This window comes from Struthio camelus, chromosome 25, assembly GCF_040807025.1.
Source record: "Struthio camelus isolate bStrCam1 chromosome 25, bStrCam1.hap1, whole genome shotgun sequence".
In the NCBI taxonomy this organism is placed as follows: Eukaryota; Metazoa; Chordata; class Aves; order Struthioniformes; family Struthionidae; genus Struthio; species Struthio camelus.
The window spans coordinates 2,736,892-2,762,280 of NC_090966.1; the positions used below are offsets into that span (position 1 = coordinate 2,736,892).

At 55.3% G+C, this 25,389-nt stretch overlaps 2 protein-coding genes across 2 annotated transcripts; both read left to right on the forward strand.

The window, feature by feature from the left end:
- Window positions 1-1,499: 1,499 nt before the first annotated feature.
- Window positions 1,500-6,378, forward strand: LOC104144837 (1-acyl-sn-glycerol-3-phosphate acyltransferase alpha). Its single transcript, XM_009676042.2, has 6 exons — window positions 1,500-1,687; window positions 4,748-4,881; window positions 5,181-5,356; window positions 5,531-5,626; window positions 5,881-5,953; window positions 6,137-6,378. Exons 1-6 carry the CDS (start codon window positions 1,500-1,502, stop codon window positions 6,376-6,378), a joined length of 909 nt encoding a protein of 302 aa, XP_009674337.2.
- Window positions 6,379-9,038: 2,660 nt separating this feature from the next.
- LOC104144838 (alpha-2-macroglobulin-like protein 1) lies at window positions 9,039-25,369 on the forward strand. The gene is given in 33 exon segments (XM_068918781.1): window positions 9,039-9,109; window positions 9,628-9,817; window positions 10,164-10,326; window positions 10,439-10,491; window positions 11,226-11,246; window positions 11,863-12,016; window positions 12,189-12,273; window positions 12,414-12,528; window positions 13,003-13,117; window positions 14,843-14,955; window positions 15,119-15,283; window positions 15,579-15,809; window positions 16,149-16,212; window positions 16,328-16,473; window positions 16,798-16,947; window positions 17,350-17,568; window positions 18,108-18,213; window positions 18,501-18,633; window positions 18,715-18,940; window positions 19,021-19,147; window positions 19,413-19,534; window positions 19,994-20,045; window positions 20,679-20,861; window positions 21,044-21,107; window positions 21,313-21,469; window positions 21,609-21,683; window positions 21,918-22,072; window positions 22,245-22,459; window positions 22,577-22,797; window positions 22,832-22,986; window positions 23,169-23,259; window positions 23,507-23,563; window positions 23,715-25,369. Coding segments are annotated over 32 exon segments (4,308 nt in total). The 5' UTR covers window positions 9,039-9,109; window positions 9,628-9,700; the 3' UTR covers window positions 23,973-25,369.
- Window positions 25,370-25,389: the final 20 nt, after the last annotated feature.

The window sequence follows — 25,389 nt, forward strand, 5'->3', positions numbered from 1 at the left end:
CTGATTGGTTTGGGCAGCAGTGCCTGGATGTCCCCAGGTAGGGCTTGGGGACCAGTGCAGTGGGACTGTGATCCTCCCAGCTGAGTGATGCTGCTCTCAGCCGAGCTGACTGCTGGCAAGCCAGGCCAGGTATCTCTGCAACGATAAACACTTGCTTTTTAAAAGTGAGGCCTGAGGTTTCAAACTTCCACAAAAGAACTCAGAACTGGCCTGAATCCTTTGTGCCCAGAGTGAAAGCATTAGTGCAGGAGGAGAGGCTAATTACAGTGTTGTGCATGCTGTCCATCTAGGTAAACACATAATGCAATGCAATCCCTGGCTGCTAAATGGGACGAGAGCTGGCATCTCCTTCAGAGCTAGGAAGGGAGTGGGTTGCAGGGCCCAGCCCAGTGCGGTACCATCTGGGCAAGAAAGGAGTTGAGTCTTGGCAGTAGAAGGGCAGAGAGGCTCCTGCAGCCCTGATAAGGGAGCAATGAGGCAGTGAGCACCTGCACCATGTGTCTGCTGTACACCTGGGAGGGGAGCAGCAGGAAAATATTCACCAATAATCCAGTAACCTTCAGGGTGAGGGTTGGGGATTAGCTAGAACACCAACTGGGTGCTGCAACAAACCTTACCAGAGTAATAGTCATGGACCAGAGCCAGCTCCCTCTGTGCTGGCCTGATGGGCTTCCCCTTTTTCCTGGGCTGGTGATCCCTGTGGCTGCAAGAAGAGTCCAGAGGTGCCTGCTGCTCTGGGACTGTCAGAAGACAGACCCTGGACTGTGCCCGGCCTCAGGGATGCTCCCTTCCGGCAGGAGCAGACGGTGCGAGAGCCATCCCAGAGTCTAGTGTCTCAGAGCTGCACTCAGACCCTGGGGCAAACTCGGGGCTGACAGAGTTGTTGTAGCACAGCCTGCTTCGGATACCACCCCCCCCCACACCTCTCATATGGGGGCGTTAACTGGCATAGAAAGAGGGCTCTGACATGTCCCCAAGGTGTCAACCGCCAGCTTAGCAGGAGAGGCTGGAAGTCAGAGCCAGGTTGCTGAGGGCATCTAGTGCTGAACTCCTGGCACCCCACATGCCTGCCCAGGACCTATCTGTGCTCACTGCTCTGTGTCCCCAAGGTTGGGGGTAGAGTAGAGAGGACACGCAAGCACTTCTCTGTGCAACAGAGCTGGCTGTATCAGCTCGACGTCACTGGAATGGCTTTTAATCACCCAGCAGGGCATTTATTGGCAATGACTCTCAGGGTGATCCAGGATCTCCAGTGTTGTCTCACCTCCACTCCCCACCACCCACTTTGGCTGATGTACCTGCCCCCAGCCTGAACCAGTCCATCCTTGAGCCTTTGTACAGAGTGAGAGACACATAGGTCCTTCCCCCAGACCAGCCCAAAACGCCTACGCACTGATACACCTAATTCATCTGCCATGCTGCTCAACATCCTCACACTCCACTCGTTGTGCTCCTGGGGACGCTGGCTGAGCTCCCCAGCATCCTCCTGCCCTGGCAGCATGATGAAGGTGATCCTGCTCCAAGGGCTGCTGCTCCTCCTCCCCTTCGCAGCCCTGCTGCTTTACTGGTATAGTGCCACTGTCCAGTACTTCTGCAAGGTGGCCTTCTTTAACTGCTGGATTGTGGCCATGGCAACACTCCTCTCCCCCTATGCTGCTCTTCGGGGTCGCACTGTGGAGAACATGAAGTGAGTACAGCCTGGGGTTATGTTTCCAATACAGAGATATACTGGGCTTAGATGCGTTGGAGGAGTTTGTGCTGCCTTGTGCACACATGCTCTTTCCTGCCCTGGGCATACCTATTACAGCAAACAACATGTGTTGTGTCCATGCGGTGAGGCCACGGTTCAGCCCTATAGCTTCAGTGAGGGCTGTGGTCATGTCTGCGTAGTGGTGAATTATGCATCTGCCTCTTCTGATGTGGTGAAGAGGTGCTGGCCATGGTGTGGTGAGGGAGGGTTAATGCTATGAAGGACGTTGTCACCTGTGTCTAGACTAGCTGATCCTTGGAGGATGAGATAGTATAATAGGGATAACTCTGGCTCATTGCAGAGTTGGGGTCATCAGCTGGGTGGCAGATGGGGGGAGCTGGAAAGGTGAGGGTAATAATCATTAGCAGATTGATCATCAGCACATGCACACATATTTACATTTCCCAGGCAATGGGCCACATCTCAGTGAAAGCTTTGGGGACTGGACTTTGGCAGAGGAACTCTGGGATTTCTCAGTGCCATCAGCTCCTGGGCATGATTCAGTTGTGTTGTGGCAAGTCTTGTTCTGGTGTCACTCTGCAGCAGACAGCTGTCAGCTGCACTCCCAGGGAGTGGTGGTAGTGGAGATAACATCACTGTAACACAGGAGGAAGGTCTAGTTGCTTTCAAAGGTGTTGCAATCTTGTTACTGGGTTTATGGGCATGATAGCATACCGAAAGAGATATAATTATGTCAGAGTGAGGGATGTCTGAGCCTATGATATTTGCAAAGCTTGAGCCACCATCTGTTTGTGCTGATGGATTTTGTGCCCTCAGCAGGAGTGTGTTCAAAAATGTGATGAGTAGTCTCTCTCTCCCTTATCCTTTCTCTGCAGACATGTCATGCGCATATACACACACTCTGCATGGTATCCAAAGGTGCTCCATGGCATGAACATTTCCAGCTTAGTGGAAATACCCTGCATGATGCAGCCTTGAGTCACAGCTGCCTTATCTTGTACCACTGACACCTCACAGCCATCTTCCTCTGGAGCAGCATGCCCAGCCCTGTCTCCTCCTCCTCAGCCTCCAAATCACAAAGCCTCCAGCTTAGAGCAACTTCCTGTCATTAGTCCTGCCTTTAGAGCACTGCCACATTGTATTTTGCTTCTCCCCAGCCACTGCATCCCTGGGATCTCTGAGCCCACATCTCCCAAGCAGTCCTGTGACACAGTGTAGCTCTCTCTAACCACCATGCATTTCCCCTATTTCTTTCTCCCTCCATGCCTACTTTTACTCTCTCCTCCCAAACTTCTCATCCTGGTGCTGAGGTCTTTCTATCAGGTCTGTCCACTGCAGATGCTGCCGGACTCCCTTGGAACATTTACCCCCGGATGTCCGGTCCCTCATGTTGATGCTCTCTATACTGGAAGCCAGAGAGTGTCCCATTTCAACCGTTTCAATACCAAAAGTATTCCAAGTTTTGCTTCTGCCATGAGTGCTGCAATCCCCATTGCTCCACCCTCCCCCATTCCTCTTGGTACTCTCATATTCAGTGTCATCCTTCATCAATGCTACCATCCTGATGCCATCCTTCCTGTCCACCCCTCCCTGAACAGTGACTGCAGTCTTCCTTGTTTCCTTTCCATCAGTACAGACGAAAAATCTATGTCTGTTCCTGATCCCTTCTGGCACAGTACTGATATGGCTCCTGTACTATGGCCTATCTTGAGCCAAAGCTCTTGTTCGACAGCCCTCACATGCAGATATTGCAGTTGTCCTTCTCTGGCCTTGGTAGAGCTCCAGGCAGAGCTGGTGCTGTCACTTGGCTGGCTTTGATTTTGATTATGTAAGTGCAGTCCTTTTCTTTGTCTCATCCCAGTGTTCCCCTTGCCTTTGCCATCCCCTTGCTTATCTCATTTCCTTTCTATTTCTTCTCTGCATAAGGCATGGTGTTGCATGAGTCTCTCCTGCCTTCTCCCTGAGCTGGCTTTGTGTTAGTCACGCTGCAAGGTTATTTCCCAGTTTCACAGCTGGAGACCACATCTTGGAAGTGTCCTTGTTCTATGGCTACCTTCCTGCAGACTACTCTTCAAAACTCCTGTTTGCAGACACACTTATTCAGCCTTCAGCTACCTCTACTGGGAACAGGGCTAATCCAGGATGACCCCTCTCCATAGGCTCAGTGAAGCTATCCTTTGTCATTTGCTCTAATGAAAGAAGATGAGCTGGTTTTTCCCTCTCTACCTTCATCAGGAGCCTCTTCCACCTCTGTCTGCAGCAGGAGGCTTGGTGCCTGCAGCAGTGCACTTTGCTCTGCCTGCTCTCCAGGGACAGTCCCACCTCTTTTAAATAGTGGCACATCCACAGCCTTATAGACCTGTCTCTTGCAAGGCTATTTCTCTGCACTCCCGTCTTCTGCATCCATCCATCTACAGCTCAGCACCTCTTGTCTGTGATATAGCTCCCCTTGCATTAGGTATCTGCAGTGAAGGTTCCTCTGCCTGAGCCAGGTGTCCTAGTTTCCCCACTAGAACACAGAGACCTAGCTGGGCAGTTAGTAGATCCTGAGGTGAGGTTCACCTGGCCAGATGCAGTTGGCTGCACTTGGATGTGATGATTTTCACCTTGGCTGCAGACACACACATCTCATCCCTTCTGTTCTTGCTCTTCCATCGTCCCTGGAGGTTGAAATTGTTGTTTCCTCCTCTTCATTTCTCTTTCGTTATCTCACCAACTTATGCTGGCTGTTCTACTTTGTCAGCAGCTCCACTTTCTACTGCTGAGGCAGGAGATGGTATCACCTTACTAATAGTTACAAGGTTAGCTCTGAACTGTGCAGGCTAGAAATGTGCTTAGAAAAGCACAGGACTGCACAGCACAGCTGAGACTGTGAATGATCATAGGCCTACCAGAGGACATACTATTTACTCATACAGACTAGATCTAGCCCAGCCATATCATACCTTGCTTCCTGAGTGATTATGAAAGGCTAGAAAAAGTTAAGTGGGTCCCCTCTGTGCTTATCTGCTCCCCACACATGTTCTTCTGCCTTAGGATCTTGCGTGCTGCTATCCTGCCCCTCAAACACTTCTTTGGCATCAAGATGCAGGTGTGGGGATATGAGCATCTAAACATCAAGGAGCCCTACGTGATGGTTTGCAACCACCAAGCTTCCCTCGACCTCATGGGTATGTGCAGGGGAAAGGCGGGACTCACTGCTGCGTGGCCAGCCTTTGGGGTGCTCCAGGAGCAGATCAGGCTCACTCTGGAGAGTTCCAGCTAGGCCAGCACCAGGATTTGTACAGGACAGTGCAATAGGCATGGGGACGAATTGCTGGTGGGACAGGAGCTCATGGCTGTGGGCGTGCTGCAGAAAGTGGGACGGGATAATCGAAAGGGTTTCCAGGCTGGCTACAGACACAGGGCTGAATGAGCCTGGGGACCACTGAGCACGGACTGATCCTTGCCTCTCCCTTGCATTCTGCAGGCATGGTGGAGATCATGCCTGACCACTGTGTGCCCATTGCCAAGAAGGAGCTCATGTACATGGGAACTGTGGGGTGGGCCTGCTGGCTCAGCGGCATTATCTTCATTGATCGCCAGAAAACAGGAGATGCTATCGATGTCATCGCTCAGACTGCCAGGACCATGCGACGTGAAAATGTAAGGGGGACCAGCAGCAGAAGGGGACTAGAGGAGCAAACACAGTGGCGCTGTGAGAGCCTGGGGAGGTGCAGGGAAGAGGAATATACTGTGTCCCAGGGTGATCTGGTCCCAGGGGAAGGGAAGGCAATGTTAGCTGGGGTTCACATTCCCACCTCTCCCTGTACTCTGCAGCTCCGGGTGTGGATTTTCCCTGAAGGCACGAGGAACCGGGACAAATCCATGCTGCCCTTCAAGCGTGGAGCTTTCCACTTGGCCGTGCAGGCTCAGGTAAGGCCCTCTTTCTTCTCCATTCCTGCATGCCAGGGTGAGGCGGGCATGCACCCTGGGGTGGGGGGTATATGGAAGGTTAGAGTCTTCGGGGTCTGTAGTGCCCTGGGATGGGTACACCACTGAGCAGGGCCTCAGGAGGTGACAGTGCCCTTTGAAGCCTGGGGCTTGGTGGGAGATGGAGTCCCACAGCTGTTACCTAAGGAGAAAGGGGATCCGTATGGAAGATGCACCTGACCCTCCATCTCCTACAGGTTCCCATTATACCCATCGTGATCTCCCCATACTGGAACTTTTACAGCTCTAAGGATAAGAAATTCATCCCTGGTAAGTGGGGGACCAAAAGCACCATTGCCTGAGGGCAGAATTGGCAGCATGGATGGGGCATGTAAGGACTGGAGGTGTCTGGAGCTGTGGGGAGGCAGTCAGCAGCTGAGGATGCTAGTGGGGAGACCTGGGTCCTGGCAAGTTTGGTTAACAGCCTCATTGGCCTTTCCCTTCTCTCTCCAGGGACGTGCACCATCCAAATCCTCCCAAGGATAGAAACCCAGGGTCTGAGCCCAAAGAATGTCCCTGATCTGACAGAGACCGTCCGCAAGGCCATGGTTGATGTCTTCTCTGAGATGTCTGCAAATGATTGTGGGAACCAGCGCTCTGAGCAGCCTCCCCTCCCATGCAGTGCTGGGGCCAACGCTGTCAAGGAGACAGGCAGCCCACAGCGTGAGGAGGACACAACCAGCATCAGTGATTAGGTAGAGGAACAGAGCCCCTCAGGCATATAAGGCTAAGCCATGCTGCCCTCTGTCCCCTCCAGACATGTCCACCGGGCCTGCAACCACCTTGGGAGCCTGCAAGTGCAAGATGTTGTCCTATGGCCTGGTACAAGAGGAAGCCGAACAGTGCAGGATGGGTACCAGGCAGCACTGCAAAAACAGGGCAAGGTGCCCTAGGAACCCTGATGCAATAGCTGTGCATCCCTTCCCTGGGGCAACATTATGTCCCCCCAAGCCTGGTGTCTGTGGCTGTCCTGGGGTAGCAAGGTCAGCCTAGCTCCTTTGCCCAACAGGATGGCCTCCCATCTGCACATCAAACAAGGGGAGAGATGTTCTAGACAGGGAGGCTTGGACCCTCTCCTTGCTGTAGCAAGGACATCATGACCCTCTTGAAGCACACCAGTCCCTTCAATGCCACATGCTACTGCAGAGACACATCACTAGTTACAGACACCACACCAGGGACACACAAACCTGGCAAAAGTCACCTACCCTGAACACACCTGAGATCACAGCCCTGCAGAGCCTACACCTCTGGCTTAGCTGAAGGATTATGCAGTTGTTACAGCACAGGCTGCGAGTGGTTCTCCAGCCTTAGGGATTCAATGCACCATTTTCCATCCTTGTTTGTGTAACTCGGAGTAGGGTTCATCCTTGGGCCTCCTGGGCCTGGGTTGCTTCCTGCAGAGGAACCTGCGAGCCACAGTCCTCCTGGCAATGCTGTGCAAGTGCAGCCACCTCTGGAGCAGGGAGCAATGACCAAGGGTCCAGAACTCAGTGTAAGACCTGGAGGAGGACAGGAGATAAAGGTGTTGTTGCCACCTGTGTAAAGCTTTCTCTATGGTGAGCTACAAGTGATAAGGGTGTAAGATTAAACAGTCCATACCTGTTGGGGTATGCATGGAGCCCTGCCTGAGCCTGGGGCACTGAGGGACGGGTGGGGAGGGGGAATCCTTCCCCTATTACTAAACTGGGCCCCCAGTTCACAGCACACAGCACATGCCTATGAACTCAAAGCTTCTACTCAAGACATAGGCAGCGGTAGTGTGAAGAACATATGGTAGGGTGAGAGTTACACTGGGGAGGGCCAGGTTTACCCTCGAGACAGGAGCCCTCACCCACTCTTGAGGTAATGCCCTCTCTCCTGCCTTGGGGACAAGCAGTAACTGCAGATTAGGAGCATTAACAAGGCCTGGAAACCTCAGAGGGGAAGAGGTGCCTGGCTAATGCCCAGCTGAAGCAGGAGGGACTTGCACATCCTTATGACCTCTGGACCCTGGCACAACTAGACCCAGCCTTTTCACCTGCAACTATCAACCAGCCCTGTGGGGTTCTTCCAAGCCCCTGATCTCCCCGGCCCATTCCCTGCAGCCAGGCAGGTCTTTTAGGACTTTCTGGCCCCTTTCCTGCAGAGCAGCTCCTGCCGCAGCTGCTACAAGATGACAGCAGGGAAGAGGGAAGGGTGATGTGTGGGTACCCTCAGTGCTGGGAGCGTGGCAGACAGGGTTCGCCTCCTCCTGGGGCTTTACTGGGGCCTCCCCAGGGCAGAGAGAGCCCAGGGTGGGGCTACTCATGGCCCTTACCCGTGTCCATGTGCCAGCTGTCCTCTGGCCTGGCCCCCGATGAGGACTGTGCTTCGTATCCTCTGTTCCATGCTAGGACCCCATGGTGAGCAGGGCCCTCCGGTGCCTGGAGGCATCCTCCAGCACAGGAGACCTCTGCACACTGGTGCAGCTGGCCTACATCTCTGAGCTTGCAAGAACCACGGAGTGGATAACCTTCTGCAGACCCTGGCCCAGGACGGTGTCAGCAACACCCCTGAAATGAGCTAGCTGTCACCAGCCAGGGATTTATGTGCTACTGGGCATGGATGTGTCCCAAACCAGCTATGTTAGGCCCAACCCTCTTCTTGTCTTGCTCTGAGCCCCCAAGGGTCCCCCACAGTGCTCAGGGTAAGTGGTGCCCCGAGCAGGCATGACATAGGTCCAATGTTTAGAGACTTCAGCAGTGAACCTCTGAGAAATTATACTGAGGATGTGTAACAGGGCATTTTAGGGACATAATTTCTAATTTTCCTAGCAGGGCAGCTTTTTGTGGAGACAGAAATAAGCAGCTCCCTCTTCCTGGTGCTATCCCAGCAAGTTTTCAGGTTCTAGCTCCAGATGATGGTGACTGTTGCCTTACTTAAATAAAACATTCAAAGCATGACTCAATGAGGGCACAGCTACCTGGTTTGACATTGTTCCTGCTCTCAGGAGGGACTGGCTTGTTTCAGAGGAAACTGAAAACGCTGCAAAAACCAGTCCTCCCTGCCTTCCAGGGCTCCCCACGTGCTGCTTATTCTGTCAACTCTGAACTAGCACTCCCCATTCCTGCCCGATACCTACCGCCCTGGATGTAGTTTGGTTGCCCAGAGCCTTGAACCCAGCAATGGGTTGGGTGGTTAAATATTATCCTAGCTGAATGCCCGCCTCTCAGCCAGAGAACTTATTGGCTTTTGTTTACCCCCTGGATGGGAGGCAAAGGCCCTGTGAGCAAAGCAGTTTAGCAACAGCACAGGCTGGCTTCCAGCAACGAGCTCTGGGAATGGAGGCAGTCCCAGTGAGGGGGCTGTGGGTCCACCTCATTTCCAGGTGCTCCCCAAGCACGAGAACCTCAATAACCTGCTGCTTTATGTCCTACACCTCACAGCTGGAGCAACTGCAGAGCCGTAAGCCCTCTCTGTGTCTGTCTGTCTGAGAATGGTGGGAGGGTGTTCAGTCTTGGCTCCCTGGCAGTGCATGGTGGGTGATAATCTTTCCCATGGCTGTGCTTGCTGGCCAGCGTGGAAATGCTTGGGGTGGTGGGTTGTCCCTGCCCATGGGGGTCGAGGACTTGGCACCTGGGGCCAGTGTCTCTTGGCTGGTTTGTTGTAGGTGTAACCTCACAGACAAGCCGATGCATGAGCAGAGCCTTTCCTCACTCAACCAATTGATCCCTCAGCCATTTATCAAGATGTTTAGGCAAAGGGGGCTCTTCTCCTGTCTGTGCCCTGGCCGTTATCTCTGGGCAGACCAAGGGAGAGGCCAGGCAGTGGCAGAGCCTTGTGGCAGTGGCATTGCCTGTGTCCAGGGCTGACAGTGTTTCAAAGAGAGTCTGGAGTGGAGGGAGCACTGAGCGTTAGTTAGGGAATCCTTGGGTTGCGGCAGTCCCCTGCACTCCTTCACTAACGAAGCAGCCCCTTCCCAGGCGCTATGTGGTGCTGTTCCCCTCTGTACTCCACTATCCACATGTGGGCAAGGTTCATGTTCACCTCCTGGACATGAATGAGTCTGTCCGGGTGACCCTCCACCTAGCGAGCAGCCACAACATCAGTAACTTCACCCTGGAGGAGAAGGGGACGAAGATCCTTCACCTGAACTGGCCCCAGCTCTCCAACGTGAGTTGCAGCCCTGTGGCAGGGCTTAGGACCTCGGGAAGGGATGCTGAGCCCTGTGGTGCTGGGTGTCCATCTCCTACCCAGCACCAGATCCAGGCTGGGGGAACTAGGAGGGAACATAGAGCCTGCCCTGGGTGGGCAACAGTTGTCCTGGAGCTGAAGAGCAGAGGGACATGTAACACATACAAAGGCCTTGTGAGCTGTATAGGCATCATCTTTGCATGTGCACCAGTTCCTGGTGCCTGCATAGGGCAGTGGGGTTGTGATGATGTGGGACAGGTATGATGACTCACCAGCACCCACTGTAAAGATCTTGCACCAATGTCTGTTGTTTTCCTGGGGGCAGATTTCTGCCCTGTCTCCAGAGGAGGAGGAAGTTGCACACCTGCACATCTCAATCCACGGAAGTTCCCTGCAGGTCTCTGAGCAGAAGAAAGTCCTGGTGAAAGCCTTGGAGCTGGGAACTTTGATACAAACAGACAAGGATGTCTACAAGCCTGGACAAACAGGTGAGGGAACTGGTACTGCTGGAAGAGCTAATAGGCTCTTAGGATGGGATTCCCAGGTTTGGGTCATGGAAGCCCTAGCGCTCACTCCTGCTCCTGTGCTTGCTCTTTCCAGTGAAGTTTCGAATTGTTCTTTTGGATAAAGACTTCATTCCCAGCAACAGCAAGGTGAGACTGGTTTGGGGTGCAGCAAGTTGCATAGAGCCAATAGGACTCCCGTGCACTGAACACGACAGGTCTCAGCAGCAATGGGAGAGACTTCAGTGTCACCATGATCATGGGGCAGGCCAGTTCAGGGAAAGGGGTTCCCCAAACACCAAAGGGATATGGGAAGCAAGGAGGGGAAACATAGCCTCCAAGCACTCCCAGTCTTAGTACCCAGCGTACAGCCCAGGGCACTGCTTGCTTTTGACACTGGCACAGCAGATGAACCCCTGCCAGCTGCGTGGGACCTATACACCTTCTCTTTGCTAGCCTTCTCTTGTGTGGAAGTTTTTGTACACTATTATAACCCCTACTGGTTTTAGACTCCTAGTGTTAAGCAGTGCTGGCAGGTCTAGTTGCACAGCTATTGCTGTTTGGATAATGCAGGCTCAGTCACTGCTCGCTTCCTACCAGGTTGGTCAGAAAAGCCATTGTGAAGGCTCTTGAAGTGACAGTGGGAGGTGGGTAATGACCTTGGCTCCGTGTCTTGCCGATACCCCAGCCCAGTGATGCCTCGAGCCCAGCAAACAGCTCTGCAGAGGCCAAGCCTGGATCCCACAGGTTCAGCCAGCTACAAGCTCGTTCAGCCAGCTACAAGCTCCCTCCACCGCCCAGCCCTCTGAGCTGCTCCAGCACTTTGGCCATACACTCCCTGACTGTTCTCTGCTAAATTATCTCTCTCTCTCTTTTCTTTGCAGCTTCCCTTTGTGGCTGTGCAGGTGAGTTGTGCTGTGCCGACTGGCCAGCTCCTGCAGGAGGAGCAAAAAGGGCGGCAGAGAGTGTGTGGTGCTCAGAACAAGGAACAGAGACAGGGAGGGCATCCCTGCTGCAGGTGGCGAAAGGAGTTGAAAGGAGGGGAGAGAGGGGCTTGGGTATCTCGTCCGCATCTCCAGCCCCTTTGCATCCCTTGACATCTGACCACAAGGCAGGGGGTCCCCAGAGGAGATGATGCTTTGGAGGAAGTTACACATGTGAAGGAGGGAGTGACTATTGCCTCAGAGACTTTAATTCAGTCCGGAGAATCCTCTGAGCTCCTAGTCCTTCCTCAGGGCCAGGCTAGAGCATCCTCTCCAGCCAGCTCCTGGCGCTTTAGCCAAGCTAGAGCTCCACTGAAACAGTGTCACTGGACAAATGTTTCCATGGGAGAGGTGGTGGCTTCAGGGCTGGTCTGAGTGTGACAGCAGGGCCCGAGCTGGGTAAAACCTCTGCTTCTTGTGGGAAAAACAGAGGGACTTGAGTCCTCCAGGTTGTCAATCCCCACCACTCACCCCATCTTCAGCCCTTCAAGCTGAAAAGGGGGAGTGAGGGGCTGATAAGGCATGTTTATGTGTGCAGGATCCCAGAGGGAATGGCGTGGCACAGTGGCAAGATGTGAGCCCACGGCAGGGCATCGTGGAGCTGTCCCTCCCACTGTCTGCAGAGCAAGCCCTGGGCGCATATACCATCAAAGCAGGGGGCAAAAGGCACTCCTTCAGAGTGAAGGACTATGGTGCGTAGAAATGAAGGCTGGCACTGCATGGGACATGGGAGTGGGAGCGTCACACATCCCTGTGGGCAGTGAGTGGGAGTGGCGGGAGTTTGGGAGTCATCACAGGGGACGGCAAGAGGCTTCAGTATGAAGAAATCATCACAATCCCATTCCCTGTTGCTATCTCCCCCAGGGCTGCCCCACTTTGAAGTGGCCATTCAGCTACCCCTCTTTGTGACAAAGCTGGACAAAAGCCTCCAGCTGCAAGTGTGTGGCTGGTGAGTCGAAACCTCCCCATGGCAGGAGGGCTGGCTGCTCCTGGGAAGATGCTCCCCACTTGCTTGCTCTCCCAGCAGCCTTGCTCTGCAGAGGAACGACAGCTCTCCTGCCTGCTCACCTTCCCACTCCCTCCTAACAGGTACCCATCCAGGAAACCTTTCCGAGGAAGGGCTGAGGGCAGCCTATGCCAGCCCTACCAACAGCATTGGTCCTCGGTGGAACCTACTAAGAACTGTGTTGAGTTTATGGGCCAGGTGAGGGCAGAAGGAGGTGGGAGGAGGCGCACGGGTGGTGGTTCTGGAGATATTTCCCCAGCTTGGGATACTTTGGGCTTGAGGATGGTGATGATGACCACGCGCATCATTTGGGCATCACTAGGAGATTGGCAGAGGAGGGTGAGATCCAGCTCTCATGTGAAAAGCTGTAAACTCAGTCATCCCAAAGACAGCAGAACCGTGCTGTGACTTTTGGAGTGGTCCTCGGGCCAAGATGGAGAGAGAAGGAAGCAACAGGAGGACAGACAGCCATGCAACCAAGCAACATACTAACCCCTGGGGAAAATCTGAAGGCTCCCAAGACTGCAGGATGGGACGGAGGGAAGCAGCACCACAGGGGCGAGTGGCAGCAGGAGCCTGTGGCCGAGGGCTCTGCTCTTCTCTACTCCAGCAAATGACACTTAAGGGCCCAGATGCCGGGCTGCTGCTAAAGCAGGTGCTTCTCTCCCACAGACTGGGAAGAACGGCTGCTTTTCCACAGAGGTGCTGATGGCTTCCTTCAACCTGACCAGCTTTGACTATGAGAGACGCCTGTATGCTTATGCCTCTCTGCAGGAAGAGGGGACAGGTAAGAGCAACTGTACCCACTCAGCCACATGGTAACATCCTGAAGCTGTGGCTCCTGGAGGACAGGGCACAACTGCTCTGCTGGGAGATGCACAGGGGCTCCCTCAGGGTCTCTGTCCTTCCTTTCCAGATGCATCAGCTGCTCTGTGCCATGTTTCCCCTTGGTGCCATTTTTCTTCTGTGTCAGAGTATTGGAGCAATTCCTTAGGTCCTAAAGGTCGATCAGGAGTTTCTTCCTCTTCAGAGTTCCTGCCCTCAGATATCTCTCCCTCATTCATTCTCCTTTCCCACTCTGCTTCTCCGAGGCTTTTTTGTGTGCTTAATTAGCCCCTGGAGAGCTTCCAATATGATTTCATTTTTCTTACTGTGTCTTTCTACTTTGAATCTAGCTATAAATAGTCTTTATTTGCCTGGACAGGGTTGTTATTTGCCTCCTTACAGTCAGATAAAAACTCCAGACTCAGCATAACACAACTGGGCAGGGCAGATCCTTTGCCTCTTGTCTTTGCTTGCAACCACCAAGAAGGGCATTTCTGGACAAGACTGGATATTTCCATAGATGCTGGATCCTGGCTGAGTGCATTCCCGCCCACACTAGAACTCCCATCACAGTCTGAGCACAGTAGTTCCTCTCCTGCTGTCACATGTGAGGACAGTTTCCTGTGCTTGTTTCACAAATGTGTGCTTTTTCACTTTGTACAAACTTGCTTCTGGGCATGGCCTGCAAGAGCATAGCTTTGTTTCATACAGCCACCTGCAGGGAAAACATAGTGGGGAGCCAATAGGTGGCTTTGCATATATGAGGCTGTCTGCTAGCTCAGTCCCCATCTTTCCTGTCATGCATGAATCGAAAAGAAGGGGAAAGAGAGTTTGCACTAGCATTGCATTGTTCTTTCTTCTGGTTTCTAAGTGCACTGTGGTAGGCCTGACCTTTCATTTCCTCCAGACCAGGCCCCAGTGTGGTCTATGCACAAGCACAGTCTGGTAGCACTGCCTGGGGAGTGGACCTGAGGCCAGGCACCAGAACTGGCTGCCCTGGGTAGGGGAACAACCAGGACAAAATGCTAAATGTCATCTTTGGCCTCCAGCCTCACCCATCTCTCAGCAAGTCTCTTCAGCCACTGGATCTCTCCAAGGGGTCAAATGAGGAAAGTAATTAGGTCACTTCATTTATCTCAGTGCAATCTGGTGTGATCATCTTCATGAGATTATAGTTCATGGAGGCATCTTCTGAAGGGTCATATGTGCAGTTCATCTTCGCTGGATAGCAAGGAGGTCTGAGAAACAGCTGCCTGCTCTCAGGGATGCTAAGGTCCCTTCTGTCTCCTCAGAGATGGCTACAAGTACCCATATCCACTGTGATTTGGAGAGGAGAAGCAGAGAGGTTGGTGGAGGACCTTGTCAGATGAGGCATTGTACAGAAAACTGTAACTGTCTGTGCTTCTCAGGGAATACAGTCTCTGACAGATGTCCCCTGCAGCAGATGGATGGGCAGGTCCCTCACACTCCCCCTGTGAGGGGACAGGTATGGTGACTCACCAACACCCACCAAAAAAAGACTTCACACCCATTTCAGCTGTTTTCCTCAAGGAGAACCACGGAGGTGCTGATGCCCAAAGGAAGATGGGGAGTGTGAGGACGTGGTCCATGCTTCCCGCATCAAGGATGCAGCTGTTACTGCCACATCACCCATCACCTCTCTCATCTCCCCCTTCCTTTTCTAAAGGAATGTGGCGCAAAGTGACCAAGACCTGTCAGATCTTTCCTGAAGTCTTCACAGTGACCATCAGTGAAAACACTGATGATTTCTACAGACCTGGGATCCCCTACACTGGGACGGTAATGGGGCTTCCCCACACCTCGCAGAGCTCACCCCACACCCTGCTACACCAATCCTGTTCCCATGCTGCCTGCCAACCTCACAGCCCTGCTCTCCCACCCTTGCCCTCTGCCATGCAGCTCGACCCCAGAGCTGAGCATCTCTCCTTCCCTTCTGGCAGAGATGCTCCTAAGGAGAGCTGACGGCTCCCCGCTGAAGGAGAAGCAGCTGCTGCTCATTGTTGCATCTGGAGGGAAAAACACAAGACAGGTCTTCCTGACAGACGAATCTGGGAGAGCCTCCTTTGAGCTGGACACCTCTGGCTGGACTCAGAAGGTCTCCCTGAGTGTAAGTAAGTGACCCATGTCCCAGCCCCCTGAGGCCCTTGCCCTGCTTTCTCTGGTTGAATGGGGCTGGACACCTTTTCCAAACAAGCAGGAAAGCTACTTGCATCAGTGGTGCCCAGTGCTGGTGCCACCCCCTCGTGGCTGGCTGTCTACTCTGCTGCAAATCTCACAGTTGTCCTTCTCCCCTGGTAGGCACAGCACAAGGGCAATGGTGGGAGCTCAGCTGCTGCATCAGCTTATTGCTGTGGAGCTCTCTTCACCCTTCAGCACCCTGATTTCTACCTCCCGTTGATCAGGGTCAAGTCAACGAGACAGATCAGGTCCAGGAGTACGACGGGCCAAAACCCAGCTACCAAAGAGCCTTCCTCTCTCTGAAACCCTTCTATTCGGAGAGCCAGAGCTTCCTGGGAATCCGCAGGCTGGCAGAGGAGCCGCCCTGCAATCAGGCCCACCAGCTCCAAGTGGATTACATCCTTGCCAGGGAGGCCCTGGGGACTGAGCTCCAGAGCGTGGACATAGTCTGCCTGGTGAGCCCGCGCCAGGAGGGAGGGGAGTGAGGAGGGAAAGGGAAAGCGTGAAGGGCAAACGTGAGGGGAGAAGAATAATTCTGCCCTGTTGGCTAGGCTGTGGAGTTAACCCTAACTCTCCAGTGGGAGCTGTTTCCAGCCAGCCCTGGACAGGTACTGTCCATTTCAGGGCTTGGAGTTGGACTCTAGAGCTTGTCGTGTCTTGGGACACCATTTCCATTCCTCCTGCAGGATGCCGCCCTGTCAAAGTCTTTCCCCTGCCTAACCGGCCCCCATGGCCTAGCCTCATTAGCTTGTGCTGGTTCCCCGATCAACGGCAGTTCAGTGACTCCTCTGCAGATCATGGCCAAGGGAACCGTTGCCACGGTCCTCAGGAAAGAGCTGCACTTGCCGGTGGAGGCTGGTAGGTCCTGAGTCATGGGCAGGCATGTGCAGGGCTCACCATGGCCCGTTTGTGCAGAGAGGGCTCGGCTGTCTGCTTCTTGGGCTGATTTACTTCCACATTTCCCTTGGCCCAGGGCTGAGAGGCTCCTTCTCCCTGGAGCTGCCTGTTGGGCTGCAATTGGCACCAACCGCCAAGGTGCTGTGCTACGCGGTGCTGCCCAACGGGGAGATGGTTGCTGATAGCACCAAGCTCCACGTAGGCAAGTGCTTCCCCAACAAGGTGAGTGAAGGCTGTGGGAGATGAGAGAATTGCTCCCTAGCCTGGCTGGGAGATCTGGTCAGTACCTGCATTGAGCCTCACTGTTCAATGGATACAATTCTCATCTCCTGCCTTCCTAACTGCAACTAGGCAGCCCCATACTCTTCCTTCCCCTGATTCTGGTAGGGTTTTCCTTCCTCTCCCATTCCTGCTGCCATTGTGAACTAGCTCCTCGCTTTCCACCTCTTGCTCTCCATCCTCCCTTGTTTCTGGGGGCCAGACTGCAGTATAGAGGAGATAGCCCTTCCTGGGACTGTTTTCCCTCTCCCATCTTCCTCTCCTCAGGTGAAGCTGGACTTCTCAGAGAAGAGAGCTCTGGCAGGCTCAAAGCTCCATTTGAAGGTTCAGGCTGCCCTAGGGTCCCTGTGTGTTGTCCATGCCATGCATCAGAGCATGCAGTCCTTGAGTCCCAAGACTAGGCTTACCTCTAGCACGGTGAGTCCAGAGTAGCCTAGGTGCCAGGTTGGTCCTTACCACAAGGAGCCATTTCCCCTTCACGGGGGACCCATTGATGGGGCACAGGGACCAGAAAGTTTTTATCTGTCCTTGGTTGGGGAGGAAAGTAGGGATTGTGGAGTGCAGGTGGTGGGAGGCATCCCCTGCCCTTGGGGAGAGGAAGCAGCATCTTGCTCCCGAGAACCTCAGGGGTGGAGGAGATGGGGCAGTTACTGGTTGCCACTGTGAAGATGGGGCTGGCTGGCAGGGCAGCATCACTGCTTGGCCCAGAGAGGCAGAGGAGGTGCTGGGGGTGCGGAGGAGGTGGCAGAAGAAATGTTTTGGAGCTGGGCTGGGAGTATTTCAAGTCTTTCTCACACAAAGTTCATGTGTTTGGTTTAGGTCTACAACTTACTCCCTGAATTTCCTGAAGAGTACTCCGTTCAGAAAGTCCAAGAACCTGATTTATCTCATTGTTCCACAATCTCTGGCATTAAAGCTTTCAGTCCAGTCCCAAACTGTCTTGCTGCGCCAAAAAGTAACTGGGGGAAGTGCCTCAGAAGGCGTGGTAGGCAGCTACCCAAGCCTTTTAGTGAAGTAGACACCTACAGCCTGGTTACGGTAAGGAGACCTGCTCTTTCCATCACTAATACCTGTCTGTGCTTGTAGAAAATGGCATAGAGTTATCTGCTCACTCTATGCCTCAGGCTGGGCAGAAAGCACAGCACTGGGGCACACAGCCCATTGTAGGTCATTGATAGCAATAAGGAAAAAATAATGGGGAAAGTGTTAGTTGGATGATTTCTCCACAGTGAGGTGGAGGGGCTGGAAGGGTCTCCAGCTGGGAACACTGTTGGGTCTAGACCAGGAAACCCAGGGATCAAGGCTGCCCAGGTATGAAGCCAGAAGAAGAGAGCCAGCATGTCTTTCCCATCTCTGACCCTAGAGCAGCAGTTTCCCCTTTCACAGATATTCCTCTCCTTTGCCAAGTGCTGCACTCATGTTTTAGCAGTGCAGGTGGGCCCAGAGCTCTGTGAGCACTGTTTTAGTATTGGACTTTAAGCTTGTGATGACTCCTTGTTTCCAAGGATAATGAAAAGGCATTTTGGCTCCTCGGGGCTTCAGCATGGTGTTATTTTTTCTTGCGTGTCATGTTTCAGCGTGCAGCTTTGAAAATTGTCACCAACACCAAGATCAGGAAACCCTGTACAAAACATAGTCCACTGCGAAGCCATCGAAGCCTTGCCATCCCTCCAAACCCACAAGGTGAGGGGTGACAGTCTGTAATACCCTTCATGGTGCTATAGGGACCGCTGTGAGGTCTCCACTGTCCCTGGTGGGAGTGGATAGCAGTGTGCCAGCCTGAACTCAGCAGAAGAAGCCTTGCATGACTCTCAGACTGCCCAGCAGAGTCCAGCCCCATCAGTCAGAAAAGTGAGACCTTCCAGGTGCAAAGAGATATGCCCCTGAACCGGGACCCTCTCCTTGCACACCTGTTCCTGGCTGCCAAATGACAGGTGGGGTGTTCTACCTCTTTCTGTGCCTTCTGGCAGTGCCCACATCCACAGGAGAAAGAGTGAAGCGGGAGCCTAAACAGGACGATGTCCTAGCGCCCAGCCCTGAGCAGGACCCAGACCCGCAGAGGAATTTCCCAGAAACGTGGCTGTGGGATCTGGTCCCTGTGGGGTGAGTAAGGAGCCCTGCCCATCAGATGCACCCTGTGAGGCTCCTGTGTGTTTGACACACTCTTGTGCCACCCTGCTGCAGTAAGGGAGGCTCCACAGAAGTGCCGGTCACAGTGCCCGACGCCATTACGAAGTGGAAAGCCAAGATGTTCTGCACAGCGGGGCCGGGCTTCGGGCTCTCCCCCACCATCACTCTCATGGCCTTCAAGCCCTTCTTTGTGGAGCTGGCACTGCCCTACACCATAATTCACAATGAAGCCTTCACACTCAAGGCCACCGTCTTCAACTACCTGCAGCAGTGCCTGCGGGTGAGAGGGGCCGGGCTGGCAGGGCTGGGGCTGGCGGAGGTCAGCAGGGGCTGATGGGAACTTTGGCCATGGTCTGGCAGGTGCGGGTGACGCTAGCGGAGTCAGCGCAGCTGGAGCTGTTGGCGAGTGCGGAGGGGACATACAGCAGCTGCGTGTGCGTGGATGAAGGGAGGACATTCCAGTGGGGCGTGAGAGCAACCAGCCTGGGTACGGGGTGCTGGGACCACACTAGGACCCACTTGCCCTGCTGTTTGGGGATCCTCTCGGAGGATGGAGTGGGCAGGGAGGATGAAGGGAGAAGCAATGCCATCTTCGAAATGCACCTTCACTCCACTTTTACCTTCCCCATTTCCTTCCCTCCTTCACCTATCCCCCAGCAATGCTCCTTTCCCTGGTCCCCTCCATCCCTACCCAGGCAGCCCCTGGGCTATGTTGGGGGGCTCCATCAGGATTGGGTGCCCTGTGTGTGCAGGGGAGGTGAATGTCACCGTCAGCACTGAGGCCCTGCACTCCGAGGAGCTCTGCGGCAATGAGGATCCCCTGGTGCCCATCCAGGGGCATGTGGACACCATGATAAAGCCTTTGCTGGTGCAGGTTAGCTAGGTCAAGGGTGCTTTGGTTGTGGAGCCAAGGAGTAACAGTAGCCCAGTGGGTCCTTCACAGGGCTGAGGCTAATCTGAGTGTCGTCTCCTCCCAGTTCTTCATTCATGATGCTAACACCTCTCTGCCTCACACTGCCCTGGCCCAGTGAGGCCAGGGAGGATTGTGGAGGAGAAAGAGGATGATGGGTTTGGGGACAGGGATGCAGCTGATTTGGATAAGGGGTAAGAGGGGACTGAGGGGAGTGGAGGGAGTAGGGCAGAGCAGCATGAAGCCCTGAGATGTGCTGGGCTCTGAGAAACCCTCAGGGAGTAGTGGGAGTACCACTGCAGGGCCGTGGGAGCAGGGCAGTGCCTGATACCCAAGTGCAGGCTGCAGGCATGGCCCTGAGTGGTGGGGGTATATTGACCAGTCCCTCCTCCTGATGAGCCCTCTGATGCTGCTTTCCCACAGCCTGAGGGGATCCTGGAGGAGAAGGCATACAGCTCCCTGCTCTGTCAGGAAGGTAGGACTGGCCAGTGGTGTCTGGCACTGCTGTGAGGATTTGGGACAGGGACACTTGGCAACTGGGTGCCCTATAGCAGCTGTGAGGGCCATCAGGGCAGGGTCCTTAGGTGATCTCAGCTGAGATGCCCCATCCCCATCCTTGAGCACATGGAGAAGTGGAGGGATGGAGCAGGGCTATGGCAGGTGATAGTCCCATGGGTCAGGCCTGGAGGAGCTGGTCATTCCCAGTTGTCATTTCCCTCTGTTCCTGCAGCCTCTGAAGAAATCTCCCTGGCGATTCCTGAAAACATCTTAGTGGGTCCCCAGTGAGCCCAAGTCACTGTGATGGGAAAGGAACAGGCAGAGGCCTGGGGATTGTGTGGGGCAGGAAGGCTGGAGAGCTGCCTGGGCACCCTAACACCTCTGAGGAAGGACACGGCAGATTCCTGGGGCAGGTGGATGCCAGTGCCCACAAGGGACCCTTTGGTGTCAGCAGTGCTCTGGCCTGTCCTCCCAGCACCCCAGGTCCCCCAAGGTCCATCCTTGGCAAGGGTTGGGAATGCCCAGAGCAGAGATGGGATGGGATATGGGGCACGGGGCGAGGAAGGAGGGGTACAGCTGGTAACGTTGTCTCCCACTTCTCCTGGGACAGGTGACATCCTGGGTAATGCACTACAGAACCTGGACCATCTCCTGGCCATGCCCTACGGCTGTGGAGAGCAGAACATGGTCCGCTTCACTCCTAACATCTACATCCAGCACTACCTGGAGAAGAGTGGGCAGCTGCGCCCAGACATCCAGGCCAAGGCTCAGGGCTTCCTGCAGAGCGGTGAGAGTCCTCAGCCCCTCTCCTCACCCTGGAGTCACCTGGAAAGCCTTGTCCTACCCTGCCTTACTGGCAAGGGCCACCATTGCCCCATATCTTCCTCTCTGTTTTCTAAATGCCCCCTGAGGTCGGTCTGGTTTCCAGGCTCGTAACTGTCACTTAAAGATTCATCCCCTGTCTCCTCCCTGCAGGGTACAAGCATGATGATGACTCTTACAGTGCCTTTGAGAAGACTGATCCCAAAGGCAAAACCTGGTGAGGGGTTGCATGGTGCAGCTGTCACCCAGGCAATGGGCTTTTCCTGCCAGCCATGCCTCGAGCGCTGGCACATCCCTTCAGGGACCAGCCTTGCCTTGGGGGCTTTTCCTGCCCCCATGGCTCTGCCTAGGCTCCAAACATACCCCAGATCCATGCTCCTGCCCTGGGCTCCCACCTCCTCTGACCTCCCACTCATTCACAGGGTGACAGCTTTTGTCCTCAAGTCCTTTGGCCAGGCCAGAGCCTACATAGCCATCACCGAGCAGCACACTGGGAACGCACTGCGCTGGCTGCAGAAGCAGCAGTGGAACACGGGCTGCTTCCAGAGCGTGGGGAAGCTCTTTAACAACACCTTGCAGGTGGGTAAGGGGTGGACATGCAGCCCCCGCTTGGGACCAACTCCTGGGGACCTGATGGAGCTGTGGCCTGAGATAGGAGTGAGTCCCCGTGCCAGTGGCACAGCCCAGTTGGACCCATCTCTTGTTGTCCCCCTCGCAGGGCAGTGTCTCGGATGCGCTCTCACTGTCAGCTTACGTCATGGCGGCACTGCTGGAGCTGGGCCTGCCCCCCATGGTGAGGACAACCTGGGTCTTCCCTGGCAGTTGGTGAAATGGGGATGGGCATGGGGCAGCCCCGTGCCAGGGTATGCCTGTGTAGGGCTGTGCAGGGAGGCTGCTCCCAGCTGGACCGAGGTATAACTGGTCTCAGTGGGCAGAAGTCCCAAATTGGGCTACCAGGGCCCCCAAGCAATGGCCATGAGCTAGCCCCTGATGCTGACTCTCCTTGGTGTCCCCTGTGCCATGCCAGGACCCCATTGTGAGCAAGGCCCTCCGATGCCTGGAGGCATCAAGCACAGATGGCCTCTACACGCAGGCACTGCTGGCCTACGTCTTTGGGCTGGCAGGGACCACGGGCCAGTGGCAAGCCCTGCTGCAGAACCTGGCCCAGCATGCGGTCAGCACAGGTACCACTAGGGAAGGGGCAAGGCAGGGCTGGAAGGGCAGCTTCTGCCCCCAGGCAGTACCGTCCTCTGCCCTGAGCCATCCTGTGCCAGCAGGAGCCTTGTGGTGAAACTCCTGTGTGTTGAGCCCACACCTGGAGCTGTGGGGCTGCCCTCCATCCTCTTCTCTCCTAGAGGGGGGAGCTATACTGGCAGAGGAAGGTCAAGGCACTGCCTGGCTCGCAGCTTTGCTGGGCAGCGGTTGCACCGGCAGAGGTGGAGATAACCGCCTACGTTCTCCTGGCCTACCTGTCCCAGCCCCAAATGTCCTCTGCCCACCTAGCGAATACCTCCTGCATCATCCGCCAGCTCAGCAAGCAGCAAAACCCCTATGGGGGCTTCACCTCCACACAGCTACTGAGGCCAGGGGCCTGGAGGGCCATAGGGCTGCAGCTGCTCCAGGGATACTCCTGTGTCTTGCAGCAGCCTGCGATTTGGGGTGACACCGACTCTATGTGTCTCCTTCCCCAGGACACTGTGGTGGCCCTACAAGCTCTGGCCAAATATGCCACCTTGACATACAGTGGCAACAGGGAGTTGGTGGTGACAGTGAGGTCGACAACAGGTGCTGCACAGGAGTTCCTCCTGGAGAACAGCAACCAGCTGGTGCTGCAGCAAGCAGCCCTGCACAAGCTGCCCGGGCAGTATGCTGCACAGGCGCATGGACAGGGCTGCGCCCTGCTGCAGGTGGGTACAGCCCCAATCCCCACGCTGCTCCTAGCTCTCCATCTCTAACTCTCCTGATTTCCCCAGGTGACTGCGCTACAACGTGCCTCCCGCTCTGAGCACAGGCACCTTGAATCTACACGTGGAGACGGAGCCCAAGGAGAGCACCAGGGACGCCAGCGCCCACTTCAGCCTCGTCCTCTGGGCACGGTGTGCAGCAGGGCTGCGTTCCCAAAGCCCCTTTGCCCACTGTGGCAGGTTACAGGGAGGCTGGGGGCTCCCAGTTCGGGCAGGGAGGCGGGAGCAGCAGGAGGGTGCATGGTCCCTGCAGGCAGGGAAGGCAGGAAGGCAAACCCCAACCCTGACCCCAGTATGGGGCTCTGCCCTTGCAGGTACACTGGGGAGCGTCCCGCCACCAATATGGCTGTCATCGAGGCCAAGCTACCGTCCAGCTACATCCCCGATAAGGGCTCCATGACGGAGGTGAGAGCCCCTGGCTGTCCTAGGTATCCCCTCCCAGCGCTGCCCCAGGGCCAAGGCAGGCTACTGCAACACCCCCAATCCAGCCCACCTTGGTGCTGGGTCCTTGCTCTCCCCTCCAAGTACAGAGCAGCCCTTGCCAGGGCAGAGGGACACCAATGAGAAATGCGTGGCCTGACTGCAGGAAGCCCCCAGTACTTGGTAGAGCAGCCCCTCCACAGACTGAGTTGTTTGTTCCCTGCCCCCCCAGCTGAAGCAGCAGAAACTGGTGAAGAGGGTGGAAACCAGGTGACACTACCTGGACCAAGCGAGATGAGGGAGTGGGACCAGGACCCCAGCCCACTGGGGGGAAGCTGAGGAGGAATGCTGGAGTGTGGGGACATTTCCCCACCCTTTCCAGCTGAGAGGGCAGAGGCAGCTGGATGTGGTTATACCTCACCCTCAGGCTCCCTCCACAGCTGACAAAGGAGGAGGAGACCTTTGCCTTTTCCATGAGGCAGGACTTCCCCGCGAGGAACCTCCAACCGGCCACCATGAGACTGTACGACTGCTACAAGATAGGTGAGCCCTGCCAGGGACTTGCCCCCCCAATTTGGGTGCTGGGAAGGGCCTGGCCCCACTGCTGCCCCTCCTCCCCCAACCTGGCTGGAGCCTGCACTGCTGCAGCCCTAGCCCCACGCAGACTCTGGTGCCCTAAAGGCACCCTTAGGACCTGATGGAGACTTGCGGGAGGCCCCAGCAGGTCCATGGAGACAGAGCGGCAGGCCTGACCTCTATGCTCATGAGGCCAATCATGGTTCATTATCCCAGTATAGCTCCAGGGGTACTGGTGATGCCCGGAAGCCCAGAAACAGCCCAGGGAGGCAGCAAGGAGAGGAATGGCTCCACAAGCAGAGTATGGAGAGGGGCAAGCATGAGGCCATACTGCCCCTGCCCTAAACGGGAGCTGGTGCCGAGACCGGGCCCCGTTCAGGCTATCAGTTAATACTGATGAGCTTTGGCCCATTAAGGGGAGCAGCCCAGAGGACAGCTCTTGTGAGCCCATGGGAAAGCACTGGACAAAGCGTCCCTCGTTGCAGGTGACCGCATGAATGCTGCATACTATGCACCTTGTGGCTCAGGTAGGGGTCAAACTGGGCAGGGCAGAGGGGCAAGCCTCACCATCGGGACCCCCAGGCAAGGATATGCCATCCCCAAAGGGGCAACCCAAGCTGTGCTGACCCTCTGGAGCCCAGAGGAGGAGGGCAGTGAGCAGTGATGGAGGAGCCAAGCCAGGAAGGGAACTCCCAGCTAGATCCATGGGGATCTGCTAGCCAGACATCGGGGTGGGGGGCAGGCTGCAGGGAGCTGGGGGTGCAGAGGTGCTTTGCTCCCTTTGAGGTGGGTGATGAGACAGACTGCGCTCAGACACTCAGCAGACTTGGCCTCCCTCTTTGCCCTCCCGCATAGCTTCTCTCCATGGGTTTGAGGTCACACAGGGATCCACCATGCAGGCACAGGCAGAGGAAACCTCATGGGGGGGGGGAACACGTGGCCCTTGGGAAGGGGCAACAGGGGAACAAGGAGGTAATGGGATACAGAGCTCCCCGGGACGGCTTTGGAGGGACAGGAGCAGCCAGGGCGGCTGGGGGATGGCAGAGAGGCTGTTCTTCTCTCCCAGAACACCTATATTCAATTTGGAAGAGGCAGAAGCTCAGAAGGAAAACTTCTAGCGAAGCCTGACCCCGGCAGCTGGTCTTCCCCGCTCGCCCTGATTCCCTCAGCAGCACTAGCCCTGAATGACCAGGGCAGCTGACGGTCTCTGCTCCCACCCTGGCCACAGTATGGTCCTTCCATATGGGCAGAAAGCATCTCAGAAACGCTCACAGCACTGCCAGCAGCTGGCACAGCATGACAGGGCTCACTCCAGATCCAGCCCCTTCTCCCCCAGTAGCAGCCAGGGATGCAATCCCATTAACATGTTTGACTAGGCCCTACTAGGAGCTCAGCAAGGGGTGGTGGGTGATAGAAGCAGGTCCTGGCTTCGCCAGTGGAGAGGAGCAGCTCCAGTCGCCCTGTCCTGGGCCTGAACAGGTTTACTTAACCACATCTTTTCTTGGTGTCTTTCTTCTCCCTGCAGCCTGCACCTGGAGA

Excerpts from the sequence above, each read along its gene's own strand:
- LOC104144837 (XM_009676042.2), top strand. The coding sequence starts at position 1,500 with ATGATGAAGGTGATCCTGCTCCAAGGGCTGCTGCTCCTCCTCCCCTTC. Across the intron at positions 5,357-5,530 it reads GGACCATGCGACGTGAAAAT|CTCCGGGTGTGGATTTTCCC; the intron begins GTAAGGGGGACC and ends TGTACTCTGCAG. Across the intron at positions 5,954-6,136 it reads GGATAAGAAATTCATCCCTG|GGACGTGCACCATCCAAATC; the intron begins GTAAGTGGGGGA and ends TTCTCTCTCCAG.